This window comes from Mytilus californianus, unplaced genomic scaffold, assembly GCF_021869535.1.
Source record: "Mytilus californianus isolate M0D057914Y unplaced genomic scaffold, xbMytCali1.0.p SCAF_2, whole genome shotgun sequence".
Lineage (NCBI taxonomy): Eukaryota > Metazoa > Mollusca > Bivalvia > Mytilida > Mytilidae > Mytilus > Mytilus californianus.
In genome coordinates, this window is record NW_026262668.1 from 110,427,417 (window position 1) to 110,439,688 (window position 12,272).

General features: G+C 36.5%; 2 protein-coding genes across 7 annotated transcripts in view; both read right to left on the reverse strand.

Annotated features, from left to right (window-relative positions):
* LOC127728572 (uncharacterized) overlaps positions 1–12,272 on the reverse strand; it is an 879,051-nt gene that overhangs the window by 207,403 nt on the left and 659,376 nt on the right. The window lies entirely within an intron of this gene.
* LOC127727756 (uncharacterized) overlaps positions 2,392–12,272 on the reverse strand; it is a 36,554-nt gene continuing 26,673 nt past the window's right edge. Inside the window, exons 5-6 of the mRNA XM_052234872.1 lie at positions 6,058–6,330; positions 2,392–2,429 (exon numbers count right to left, since the gene is read on the reverse strand). Of these exons, the coding sequence (XP_052090832.1) occupies positions 2,392–2,429; positions 6,058–6,330 (311 nt within the window). The remainder of the gene's footprint in view (positions 2,430–6,057; positions 6,331–12,272) is intronic.

Consider the following 12,272-nt stretch of genomic DNA (forward strand, 5'->3'; position numbering starts at 1 on the left):
GGTCAAGGACAATGGACATATGACAGACGGAAACTTTGTAACATAAGGCATATGTATACAAGGTGTAAAGTCTCCAGGTATTTTACCTTCTGAAATATAAAGCTTAATACAAACAGTTTACGCCGCTTTCGCCGTCGCCGGATAGTAATGCCTATGTCTTGCACTCTGCGACTTTCATCGCAGTCGAGACAATAAAAACTGAGCTCCGACGTGAAACTATTCCACTTCATAAAAAGAGAAATAAAACTCAAGGTGACCTACTAATAGTGGATGGTAGTTATATACTTCTTTCAAATTTTGATTCGGCCAAGTCTACTAAAGCTTTCATGATTTAATTTGAATACTTGATAAATAATATTGTTTTATACATTTAAAATTAGCTGAACTAGATTCAACATACCTTCAAAGTAACAAGTAAATGGCAGTTCAGTAAAATCATTGGTCACTTCACAAGAATATGGTATGTCATCATTTTGTTTATTCATTTTGCATTTGGCTGCTTTCGCAATTTCTAGTCCAGGTAAATTTTTGAATTCTTAAAAAAAGTGTAATATAAATATCTGCAAGTTCATAGTTATGCCTTTTCAGTTCCGACCTACATACTACTAATAAATAACGAAGGAAAATACAGCATTACATTGTAAAGTGTTCAAGGTCAGCGGAGTACAAATCTTTGAAAATGTAGAAATCTAATTGTATATAGAATATTCACCGCGACTTATTTTGCTTCGACAATAATTTAATTGCATGATAATTGAAAATTCCTTGCAAGGTGCATAGAAATGCTTTGTAATTTCCGTAAATATCAAATTTTGAATTAAAATTTTGATGACAGTGTTTTGCAAATTCTGAAATTTTACCGATTTGAAGAAAACATTAATTCCAGTGTTTCACAAACTAACTTACGTTTACGTAACATTGTCTTACCAGTGAAGTAGATGTATAGCACAAACATAATGTTAATGATTTTTTTTTACAATTTGAAATGCAACGATTTTACCAGATGTTGGAACTATTCCTCTGAATGCTTCAACCCAGTATAAGCCGTTAAACTCCGATGCATGTCTGCAGTTTAACCTGAGAGTATGACCAAATCCATTGCAGTGGAGCACACTATCTCTCCAGGATTTACCAAAAAATGAGGTTCCTGTATAATACAATAAATAAAGACCTCTACAGGAAAATATTAACGAAACAATAAATAATGCAGCAATCCAATTATTGAGAGGGTTTGAACAAAATCGTGAAAAAAATAAAGCGATTACTTTAAGTCCCTTGGAAGAAGACCGAAGGAAAAAAACAGGATTATCGGGTTTCATCGATTTGATTCATGGAGGAGGCACACCACTGCATAAGCCTCCCGTTAATTTAATGTTAAATATACGAATTTTGAAAAGTAGTGCCATGATGCTCATCGTATGTATTTTACAATAAAAACAACTTTTTTTTTCTATCGATTCATTACCAAATAAAAAAAAAAAATAGTTGAGTTTCGTGACTACATTACAGATAGCGTATCTTCAATTTTTCATGCGTACTAATTTGACGAGTCCCACGTTCAAACACAAGATCTTTATGTTCGGTAAGCAGTCGCTATTTCGTTTTTATCATTCATTGCGAATTGAGAGAGTATGGACAATAAGATGCTTGGTGAATTGATCTCATACAAATGACTAGCACCTGGATTATTTTAGAACTTCTTTCGAGGTCTAGCTAAATAGTGAATTGTCACCCGAAAGCATACAAAACCTCACAATCGGAAATTGCGTCATAATACGCGTCGGAAATTGAGATCTTTTTACCGTTCTAGAACACTGCAATAAATTTTTATGAGCTGTAAAATATTTGAATGGAATAAGTTGCTATCTTCTTGCCAGTCGGACAGCTCGTTCCAATGAAATAATATTTAAATATAATTTAATTTTGGATGTAACGCGTCTTCTGATTGGCTGACGTTGTTTTGTTTATCAGCTCATAGACATGATTTTGTCATGTGATCGTGACGTCATCAACGTTTTTTCATGGTTTACTCCGGTTTAAAATGGAATTTAGAATTAAATTATAAGAAATGACTGTAATATTTTTTCTGTCTATTCGAAATAACATAAAAAATGTGGTGCACACTTTAAAATAACCCGCGTAGCGGGTTATTCAGTGTGCACCACATTTTTTATGTTATTTCTTCATAGACAGAAAAAATATTACAGTCATTCCTTTAGTATACCTCTGTATATAGACGGTGAGAATGGTTAAAATTGTATAATTGTATATTGGGATAGTTTAGTCTGTTTAATCGTCACTAAAAGGTAATTGTGACCCTAAAATGTTAGCTATGTTATATACTTATTCACACATAAATTTAAGGATGGAGCTATTAAATGAAGGATTTGATCACTTTACAAATCCTTGAGCTAATGGATATAACGTATCTTAAGTAGTCACATAACAAATAATAGGGTTAGTGTGAATAATTTTGGATCTTGAAGATACATTTTTACATCGCGATGACCTTGAGGTCATTCCGATGTATTGCTATCGCCTAGATTTCCATTATGTAAATTAGTTTTGGGTTTGTAACCGATCTATAAACATGATAAATATGCGCACATAAACGAGTGCAAAATAACATTCCTTGTCAAATGATATAAATACATTTCTTCAATGAATACTGATAAAAATATTTTTGGTTTACAACATAAATTAATAATGTGAAAATGTTTTGTAGTTAGATATATATATATATATAAGTAAAAAATCATTGATAATATCAATGCACACGTACCGAAAAATTGTGTTAAAGCATGCGGAGGAATATCTCAAAGAACGTTTTGCGACAGGACCGGTAACTCTGTAATTGTTTTTGCGGGAAAATATGAATGCCTACTCGTATCCAATCTTAGAAAAATCGAATTTTTACAGAAAAGTGTCCACCATGCACTTGCATTGCACTATTATTAGAATAGTAGAATAGAATGATATACAAACGGATGCAAATCATATATATATGTAACTGTTATTTTAATATAATATATAACAACAAATCAGTGTATACTGATTTGTATCACTAAAATATAATAGTTATTACGGTAAAGTTGAATTTCCTGTCATTTATTCATCATCCTCGCACGAACTTGTCTAGAAAAAAATATATCTCTGTACATTAACCTCAGTTTCAGGTAAAGAAATATGTTGTTTTTTTTCTGAGACAAGTGCTTTTGACCATCCTGAAGAACATGTGGTCATCCGATGTTCAGTACTTCAGTACTTTGATTATAATTCCATTATGAACAATCTAAGGCCGGAAAGATAAAAGATTGATTTTATAAAAAGTATGCAATAGTATTTTGATAAACAAGATGGTCGTTAAGGTGTTGGTCGGGTATGAATTTTACAGGGCGAATGACATTTGCGCCAATTTTAAAAATATATTTTTTTAATTTGCACCACAAAGTTACCATTTGCCCGAATCATTAATTCTTCATTTTCGACCATTTAAATTCGACAGGTAACATCTGATACATTTTAGATAGTTACCGTTACTTAGGCTAACCCAACGTAGCAGGTAAGTATGTTCAATGCTTCAATGGCTTCCCTCAGATGAAGTAGGTGATTGCCTTGCGGAGGACATAATGTTGCTTTGGACATAATGTCTGAGGTACAAACCGATGAAAAGTGTGTTGAGTTTGCAGATTATGTACTAATTATCTCCGTGTCTCCTGTTTCGCGTTATCCGCCCCACTTAAGGGGAGCAGCGGTGTTAAAAACTTTAAAAGAATCAACAACGGCGCTGAATTGTTTCACTCGCACTACAGTGAACATTTTTACTCACACCACCCGAACATTTACATTTTTATGGATGTCATAAAGAAAATCCAGGCAATAACTAATGTAAATAAACTGTTATCACAGAGATATGTCTCGACTTTTTGTAATTTTGATAATGCAAATGTTGAAATTAAAATAGCAATACTTTAACATGTAAGTTATGCAAATATTCAAAGTCGATGAACCATGACTGAAGGTACATGTCTAAACAATCTCCATGGAATGAGATGTGCCAATGCTAATACAACTGCATACCAAATACCATTGACTTATTATAAGTCGTTCCTTTTAAACAAACCTAAACACAAACATTAACTTGTAAACTTTGTAAGAGTTTCAAAGTCAATGAACCATGACCAGGGGTGGGGCTATATAATCTCCATGGAAACGATACTTGCAAATGCAAAGATCATTGACTTAACATTAGTAGTTCATCTTAAACTGATCTAATCACAAACTAATACATGTAAACTAAGCAAAAGTTTCAAAGTCAATGGACCATGACTGAGGGGGCGGGGCCAAATATTCTCCATGTAAATGAGATGTGCTAATGCTTATACAACTGAACACCAATTAACATTGGCCTACCACTAATGGTTCCCCTTGAACTGACCTAATCACAAACTAATACATGTTAACTTAGCAAAATTTTCAAAGTCTATAGACCATGACTAAGGGGGCGGAGCCAAATAATCTCCATGGAAATGAGATATGCCAATGCTTATACAACTGCATACCAAATATCATTGACCTACCACTAGTGGTTTCCCATAAATTGACCTAGTCACAAAATAATACATGTAAACTATGAAAAGTTTCAAAATCAATAGACCTTCACTGAGGGGGTGGGCCAAATAATCTCCATGGTAATGAGATATGCCAATGCTTATACAACTGCATACCAAATATCATTGACCTACCACTAGTGGTTCCCCATAAATTGACCTTATCACAAACTAATACATGTAAACTATGAAAAGTTTCAAAGTCAATAGACCTTGACTGAGGGGGTGGGGGCCAAATAATCTCCATGGTAATGAGATGTGCCAATGCTAATACAACTGCATACCAAATATCATTGACCTACCACTAGTGGTTCCCCATAAATTGACCTAATCACAAACTAATACATGTAAACCATGAAAAGTTTCAAAGTCAATAGACCTTGACTGAGGGGGTGGGGGCCAAATAATCTCCATGGTAATGAGATGTGCCAATGCTAATACAACTGCATACCAAATATCATTGACCTACCACTAGTGGTTCACCATGAACTAGACCTAATCACAAACCAATACATTGTTGACGCCGCCGTCGCCGTCGCCGCCGCTGACGCCGGAAACAGCATACCTATGTCTCGCTTTTTGACTCCGTCAAGGCGAGACAAAAACGGTAAAAATCAGATCACTCGACATGCCAGCAGCCGTAAGAAAACATGAAAAGAAAAAATGGACTTAAATAGTGAAAAGTATCGAATGTATTGTAGAGAAGATATCACCAAGAAAAAAATAGCCATTGAAAAGATGACTTACTGCCATGAGAGCGTCTGAAAATTGTTTATATAAACAAAGCATCATTGCCGTCCTTTATTGGAAATAATATTTTCACTGACAGTTTTATCATTGCCATTTAATATGTGTATGCCCTTATATACACAGGCTGATTGGTTGTCAAGGAGAAAAGTAATTTAGGACAAAAAATAAAAGAATCATACAAAGTTTGGCTTTTTTATCTCATAAATGAAGATATTTAATTAAAACGGCCTCGAACAGCCTTAACGTAAAATCGGCGTTTTGCATTTGAGCAAATCTGCACTTTTTTTTTGCGCAATTTTTTTTTTCATTTGCGCCAATAATGTTTCTTTTTTTATTGGCGCCAATGCGTACATATAAGTTGAACCGAGTTTATTGATATAATAACAAAAAAACTCTTTCTGTCTGCCGTCTGCCGTCTGCCCCCTGCTCACCACGGGGAGGTGGAAGTGGGATTTCGAGCAGTAAAAGTTTATTGTAAAAGTTTCTAAAACTATATACATCAGCACTGTTTTAATAAACTAGAAACAGTTTGACGTCAAACGCACATTTGCATATTTACAAGTCTGTCCTAGCTGAGTCTTTGTATGTAACACTTTTGATGAACTGCGACCTTGTGATATCTTCTCTACAATACATTCGATAAAAAAAGATAAAAAAAAATCAATTAATTCAATTGGGAGATAATTATTAATATTACCTTCACAGTGATAGTTTATCTTTAAGTCTTTGTCTAATCCGTTACATGGATCTCCATACAATTCAACGGAGGACTCAACGCTACAATTGGTCTCGTCATTACAATTGTCGCTTATAATATCAAAAGGAGAATCACTACTACATGTAGATATATATTCATCGTCAAAACATTGGGATTTCTTATCCCGACCAAATGTAGCACGATCTATCTTGATTGTCTCGTCACCAACACAAAGTAACGTAGCATCATCGCACACTATCACTTCTGATATTCCTGAAAAGAATGTTACAAGTGCATTTAAAATTCTTATCATGACAACGGTTTATACTATAATGATCAAACTGTGAAATTTTTTATAGTAATAGCTAGTACCGTAGCATTAACAGTCAGTCGCGGTTATCGATGAGTGTTAGTATATAATTCATATCTTAATTTTGCTTCGTATATAACAAATGAGGTATACATTTAAGACTACTAAAGAAGACTTTAATGAGAGACTTATTGCAGATGAGCATATTGAATATCTAGTGCATTCCCATGCAAAAGAGAGGTGGAAGATACCAAAGTTATAGTCATAACTCGTAAGTCGAACTGACAATGTCATGGCAAAAACGAAAAACGACCAAAACACAAACAACAGTTCACAAAACACAACACGGTAAACTAAAGACTGAGCAACACGAACCCAACCTAAAACCGGGTGATCTCGGTGCTTCGGAAGGGTAAGTAGAGTCTGCTTCACACGTGGCACCCGTCGTGTTGCTCATGTTAGTACAATTGTTATTACAGTTATTAACCAGAAACTGAACAATGATATTAAACTAAAAAGACAATGATAAGTGTAATTTAGGGAGATACAACCTACTTTTGCATCTAAAGTCCTAAGTTACATGATTGTAAATAACACAGTATTTGAAAAATAGACTAAAACAAAGTTCAACGAAGTCAATGAAGTTGAATTGTGACCAGTCTGACTTGTTATCATCGGAACAACCGATTTTTTTTCTGGATGCATATTTATCATCCCATGTTACATACGTGAAGATTGTTAAGGGTTTAAAACATTGTTGTATTTTATACGGAAATAAAATTGTATATTGAAATGCCCGCTCACGATTGTTGTCAGCCAATCAAGATAACGGTATCTAAGGAAACATGCATGTCCTACATAAAATGTAGGTCATTGTAATTCTTCCATGCAAACATTCTAACATACTCCATGTTTCTTCATCAAAGAGACATTCTTTTGGACGCAGGAAACTGCAATCAAATGTACCCCTTACACATTATATATTCCCCAGTAAATTTAACCAGACTCAAGCTAGCGACCAATTCTAGCGACCAATCAAGCTAGCGACCAATTCTAGCGACCACTAAAGAACACAATGAGAATCAACTTGTCTAAGAATCTTTATGTGGTATATGAGAAAACCACAAAACCACATTATGAAACAACGTTCTGTTAAAAAGAAAATCTATCTACCAGTACGGTATATATATTGTTTGTTAACGTTTAAATGATCAGAAATGTCCATCAAATTAAGGGAGAAGGGACACTACAATACGAATGACGTCTGTAGCTGAATGCACTGACTAGTTTGGTTGCTAAATGTCTGCATCAATATCAATGAGTAAAATACAACATGCCAGAAAATCGTAAAGTCAAAACAATTTAATACAATAGAAAAACAAAGGATATGGGGTATCCCTCCATGACACAAAATCAGTAAATGCACAGCGAAAAACACACAAAAAACTAAGGAACATTCTTTGTTAACGAACTATTTTTATTCCCCTACATTCGAACACATACTATATGTTATCATATATGTATTTATACAAATAAAGGTGCGCCCTCTCCGGAGTTTATTCTATTGGGAGAGGGACTAGTTGGGAAATAAAGTAATCCATATCTTAACGTCTTCTTTACGATTTCTCTGTTTTCCAAACTCTAAACCGAGATCGCAAAGATAAATCAATTATTGTAAACAAAATATTAAAAACGGAGCGTATATCCCCCAAGCACATAATGGCTATACAATAGCACTTTGCGGTTTAGAAATCAGAATAAAAAGCTAAAGAGTTTTTAGAATTTGAATAATAAAAAAAAACAAGAGTGTTTGTTTATGATGATTTGCTCGCACAATCGTGTTCAATATTCAATGAACCGTAAATAATTTAAAAAGTACATATTTTAATGAACATGTGTACCTAGTTTCAAGTTGATCTGACTACAACGTCATCTTAGATAAGATTCAACACTAACGTCATTCTAATGCAGTATGAATGGACGGACAAACGGACAAACGAATTAACGAACGAACGAACAAAAAAAAAACAGATAATATTATTGGCTTTACTGTCGTAGGCGGAGCATAGAATAATTATGTAATGTGAGTTCACTTAAACTTGTTCCTTTGTACAATGTATCAGCTTTCAAATAAACGAAATAAGAAAAATATTATGTGCGAAAGAATAACTATATACTGGCTTTCCATACACTCGGCATCCTCAAATATCCTTTATTTTCTAGAAAAGGAATTTTTAATGTCTATTCCCTATGCTGAAATTGAAAACATACAAAATAACAAACTGTAAGAGTACATTTCATGCCCACAAACAATATTTTGAATTGAAAGTATACGTGCACTATTTTGTACGGCATGCATCCTTACTTAAAAGAAATGTAAAGATTTTTTTGTTTAAAAAAACCCCGTACACTTTGAATGTCAACTTTGAACCCCTTCAATTCCCAGAAGGTCCTAACCCCCAAAAAATCATTTAAGTGGGTCCTGCTCTGATTCATTACCTTTCATTTGAGCTATGTCCGGTGTCGAATTTTGCCGTACGGAGCTGGCGAGACTTGCCGAAAGAATGTACGGTGCACACGTAAAAAAAAAAATAATACCAATTTTGAATCCCTTCAATTCCTAGAAGGTCCTAACCCCCAAAAAATCATTTAAGTGGGTCCTGCTCTGATTCATTACCTTTCATTTGAGCTATGTCCGGTGTCGAACTTTGCCGTACAGAGCTGGCGAGACTTGCCGAAAGAATGTACGGTGGACACGTAAAAAAAAAATAATACCAACTTTGAACCCCTTCAATTCCCAGAAGGTCCTAACCCCCAAAAAATCATTTAAGTGGGTCCTGCTCTGATTCCTTACCTTTCATTTGAGCTATGTCCAGTGTCGAACTTTGCCGTACGGAGCTGGCGAGACTTGCCGAAAGAATGTACGGTGCACACGTAAAAAAAAAAAATAATACCAATTTTGAATCCCTTCAATTCCTAGAAGGTCCTAACCCCCAAAAAATCATTTAAGTGGGTCCTGCTCTGATTCATTACCTTTCATTTGAGCTATGTCCGGTGTCGAACTTTGCCGTACGGAGCTGGCGAGATTTGCCGAAAGAATGTACGGTGGACACGTAAAAAAAAAAAGAATACCAACTTTGAACCCCTTCAATTCCCAGAAGGTCCTAATCCCCAAAAAATCATTTAAGTGGGTCCTGCTCTGATTCATTACCTTTCATTTGAGCTATGTCCGATGTCGAACTTTGCCGTACGGAGCTGGCAAGACTTGCCGAAAGAATGTACCCCTTCAATTCCCAGAAGGTCATAACTTTGCAAAGTGCGACACCGGACATAGCTCAAATGAAAGGTAATGAATCAGAGCAGGACCCACTTAAATGATTTTTTGGGGGTTAGGACCTTCTGGGAATTGAAGGGGTTCAAAATTGTTTTTTTTTTTTACGTGTCCACCGTACATTCTTTCGGCAAGTCTCGCCAGCTCCGTACGGCAAAGTTCGACATCGGACATAGCTCAAATGAAAGGTAATGAATCAGAGCAGGACCCACTTAAATGATTTTTTGGGGGTTAGGACCTTCTAAGAATTGAAAGGGTTCAAAGTTAGTATTTTTTTTTTTACGTGTCCACCGTACATTCTTTCTGCAAGTCTCGCCAGCTCCGTTCGGCTAAATTCGAAATCGGACATAGCTCAAATGAAAGGTAATGAATCAGAGCAGGACCCACTTAAATGATTTTTTGGGGGTTAGGACCTTCTGGAAATTGAAGGGGTTCAAAGTTGGTATTCTTTTTTTTTTACGTGTCCACCGTACATTCTTTCGGCAAGTCTCGCCAGCTCCGTACGGCAAAGTTCGACACCGGACATAGCTCAAATGAAAGGTAATGAATCAGAGCAGGACCCACTTAAATGATTTTTTGGGGGTTAGGACCTTCTGGGAATTGAAGGGGTTCAAAATTGTTTTTTTTTTTTTTTACGTGTCCACCGTACATTCTTTCGGCAAGTCTCGCCAGCTCCGTACGGCAAAGTTCGACATCGGACAAAGCTCAAATGAAAGGTAATGAATCAGAGCAGGACCCACTTAAATGATTTTTTGGGGGTTAGGACCTTCTAAGAATTGAAGGGGTTCAAAGTTGGTATTCTTTTTTTTTTACGTGTCCACCGTACATTCTTTCGGCAAGTCTCGCCAGCTCCGTACGGCAAAGTTCGACACCGGACATAGCTCAAATGAAAGGTAATGAATCAGAGCAGGACCCACTTAAATGATTTTTTGGGGGTTAGGACCTTCTGGGAATTGAAGGGGTTCAAAATTGGTTTTTTTTTTTTTTACGTGTCCACCGTACATTCTTTCGGCAAGTCTCGCCAGCTCCGTACGGCAAAGTTCGACATCGGACATAGCTCAAATGAAAGGTAATGAATCAGAGCAGGACCCACTTAAATGATTTTTTGGGGGTTAGGACCTTCTAAGAATTGAAGGGGTTCAAAGTTAGTATTTTTTTTTTTACGTGTCCACCGTACATTCTTTCGGCAAGTCTCGCCAGCTCCGTACGGCTAAATTCGAAATCGGACATAGCTCAAATGAAAAGTAATGAATCAGAGCAGGACCCACTTAAATGATTTTTTGGGGGTTAGGACCTTCTGGGAATTGAAGGGGTTCAAAATTGTTTTTTTTTTTTTTTACGTGTCCACCGTACATTCTTTCGGCAAGTCTCGCCAGCTCCGTACGGCAAAGTTCGACATCGGACATAGCTCAAATGAAAGGTAAGGAATCAGAGCAGGACCCACTTAAATGATTTTTTGGGGGTTAGGACCTTCTAAGAATTGAAGGGGTTCAAAGTTAGTATTTTTTTTTTACGTGTCCACCGTACATTCTTTCGGCAAGTCTCGCCAACTCCTTTCGGCTAAATTCGAAATCGGACATAGCTCAAATGAAAGGTAATGAATCAGAGCAGGACCCACTTAAATGATTTTTTGGGGGTTAGGACCTTCTGGGAATTGAAGGGGTTCAAAGTTGGTATTCTTTTTTTTTTACGTGTCCACCGTACATTCTTTCGGCAAATCTCGCCAGCTCCGTACGGCAAAGTTCGACATCGGACATAGCTCAAATGAAAGGTAATGAATCAGAGCAGGACCCACTTAAATGATTTTTTGGGGGTTAGGACCTTCTGGGAATTGAAGGGGTTCAAAGTTGGTATTCTTTTTTTTTTTACGTGTCCACCGTACATTCTTTCGGCAAATCTCGCCAGCTCCGTACGGCAAAGTTCGACACCGGACATAGCTCAAATGAAAGGTAATGAATCAGAGCAGGACCCACTTAAATGATTTTTTGGGGGTTAGGACCTTCTGGGAATTGAAGGGGTTCAAAATTGGTTTTTTTTTTTTTACGCGTCCACCGTACATTCTTTCGGCAAGTCTCGCCAGCTCCGTACGGCAAAGTTCGACATCGGACATAGCTCAAATGAAAGGTAATGAATCAGAGCAGGACCCACTTAAATGATTTTTTGGGGGTTAGGACCTTCTAAGAATTGAAGGGGTTCAAAGTTGGTATTCTTTTTTTTTTTACGTGTCCACCGTACATTCTTTCGGCAAGTCTCGCCAGCTCCGTACGGCAAAGTTCGACACCGGACATAGCTCAAATGAAAGGTAATGAATCAGAGCAGGACCCACTTAAATGATTTTTTGGGGGTTAGGACCTTCTGGGAATTGAAGGGGTTCAAAGTTGGTATTCTTTTTTTTTTACGTGTCCACCGTACATTCTTTCGGCAAGTCTCGCCAGCTCCGTACGGCAAAGTTCGACACCGGACATAGCTCAAATGAAAGGTAATGAATCAGAGCAGGACCCACTTAAATGATTTTTTTGGGGGTTAGGACCTTCTGGGAATTGAAGGGGTTCAAAGTTGACATTCAAAGTGTAC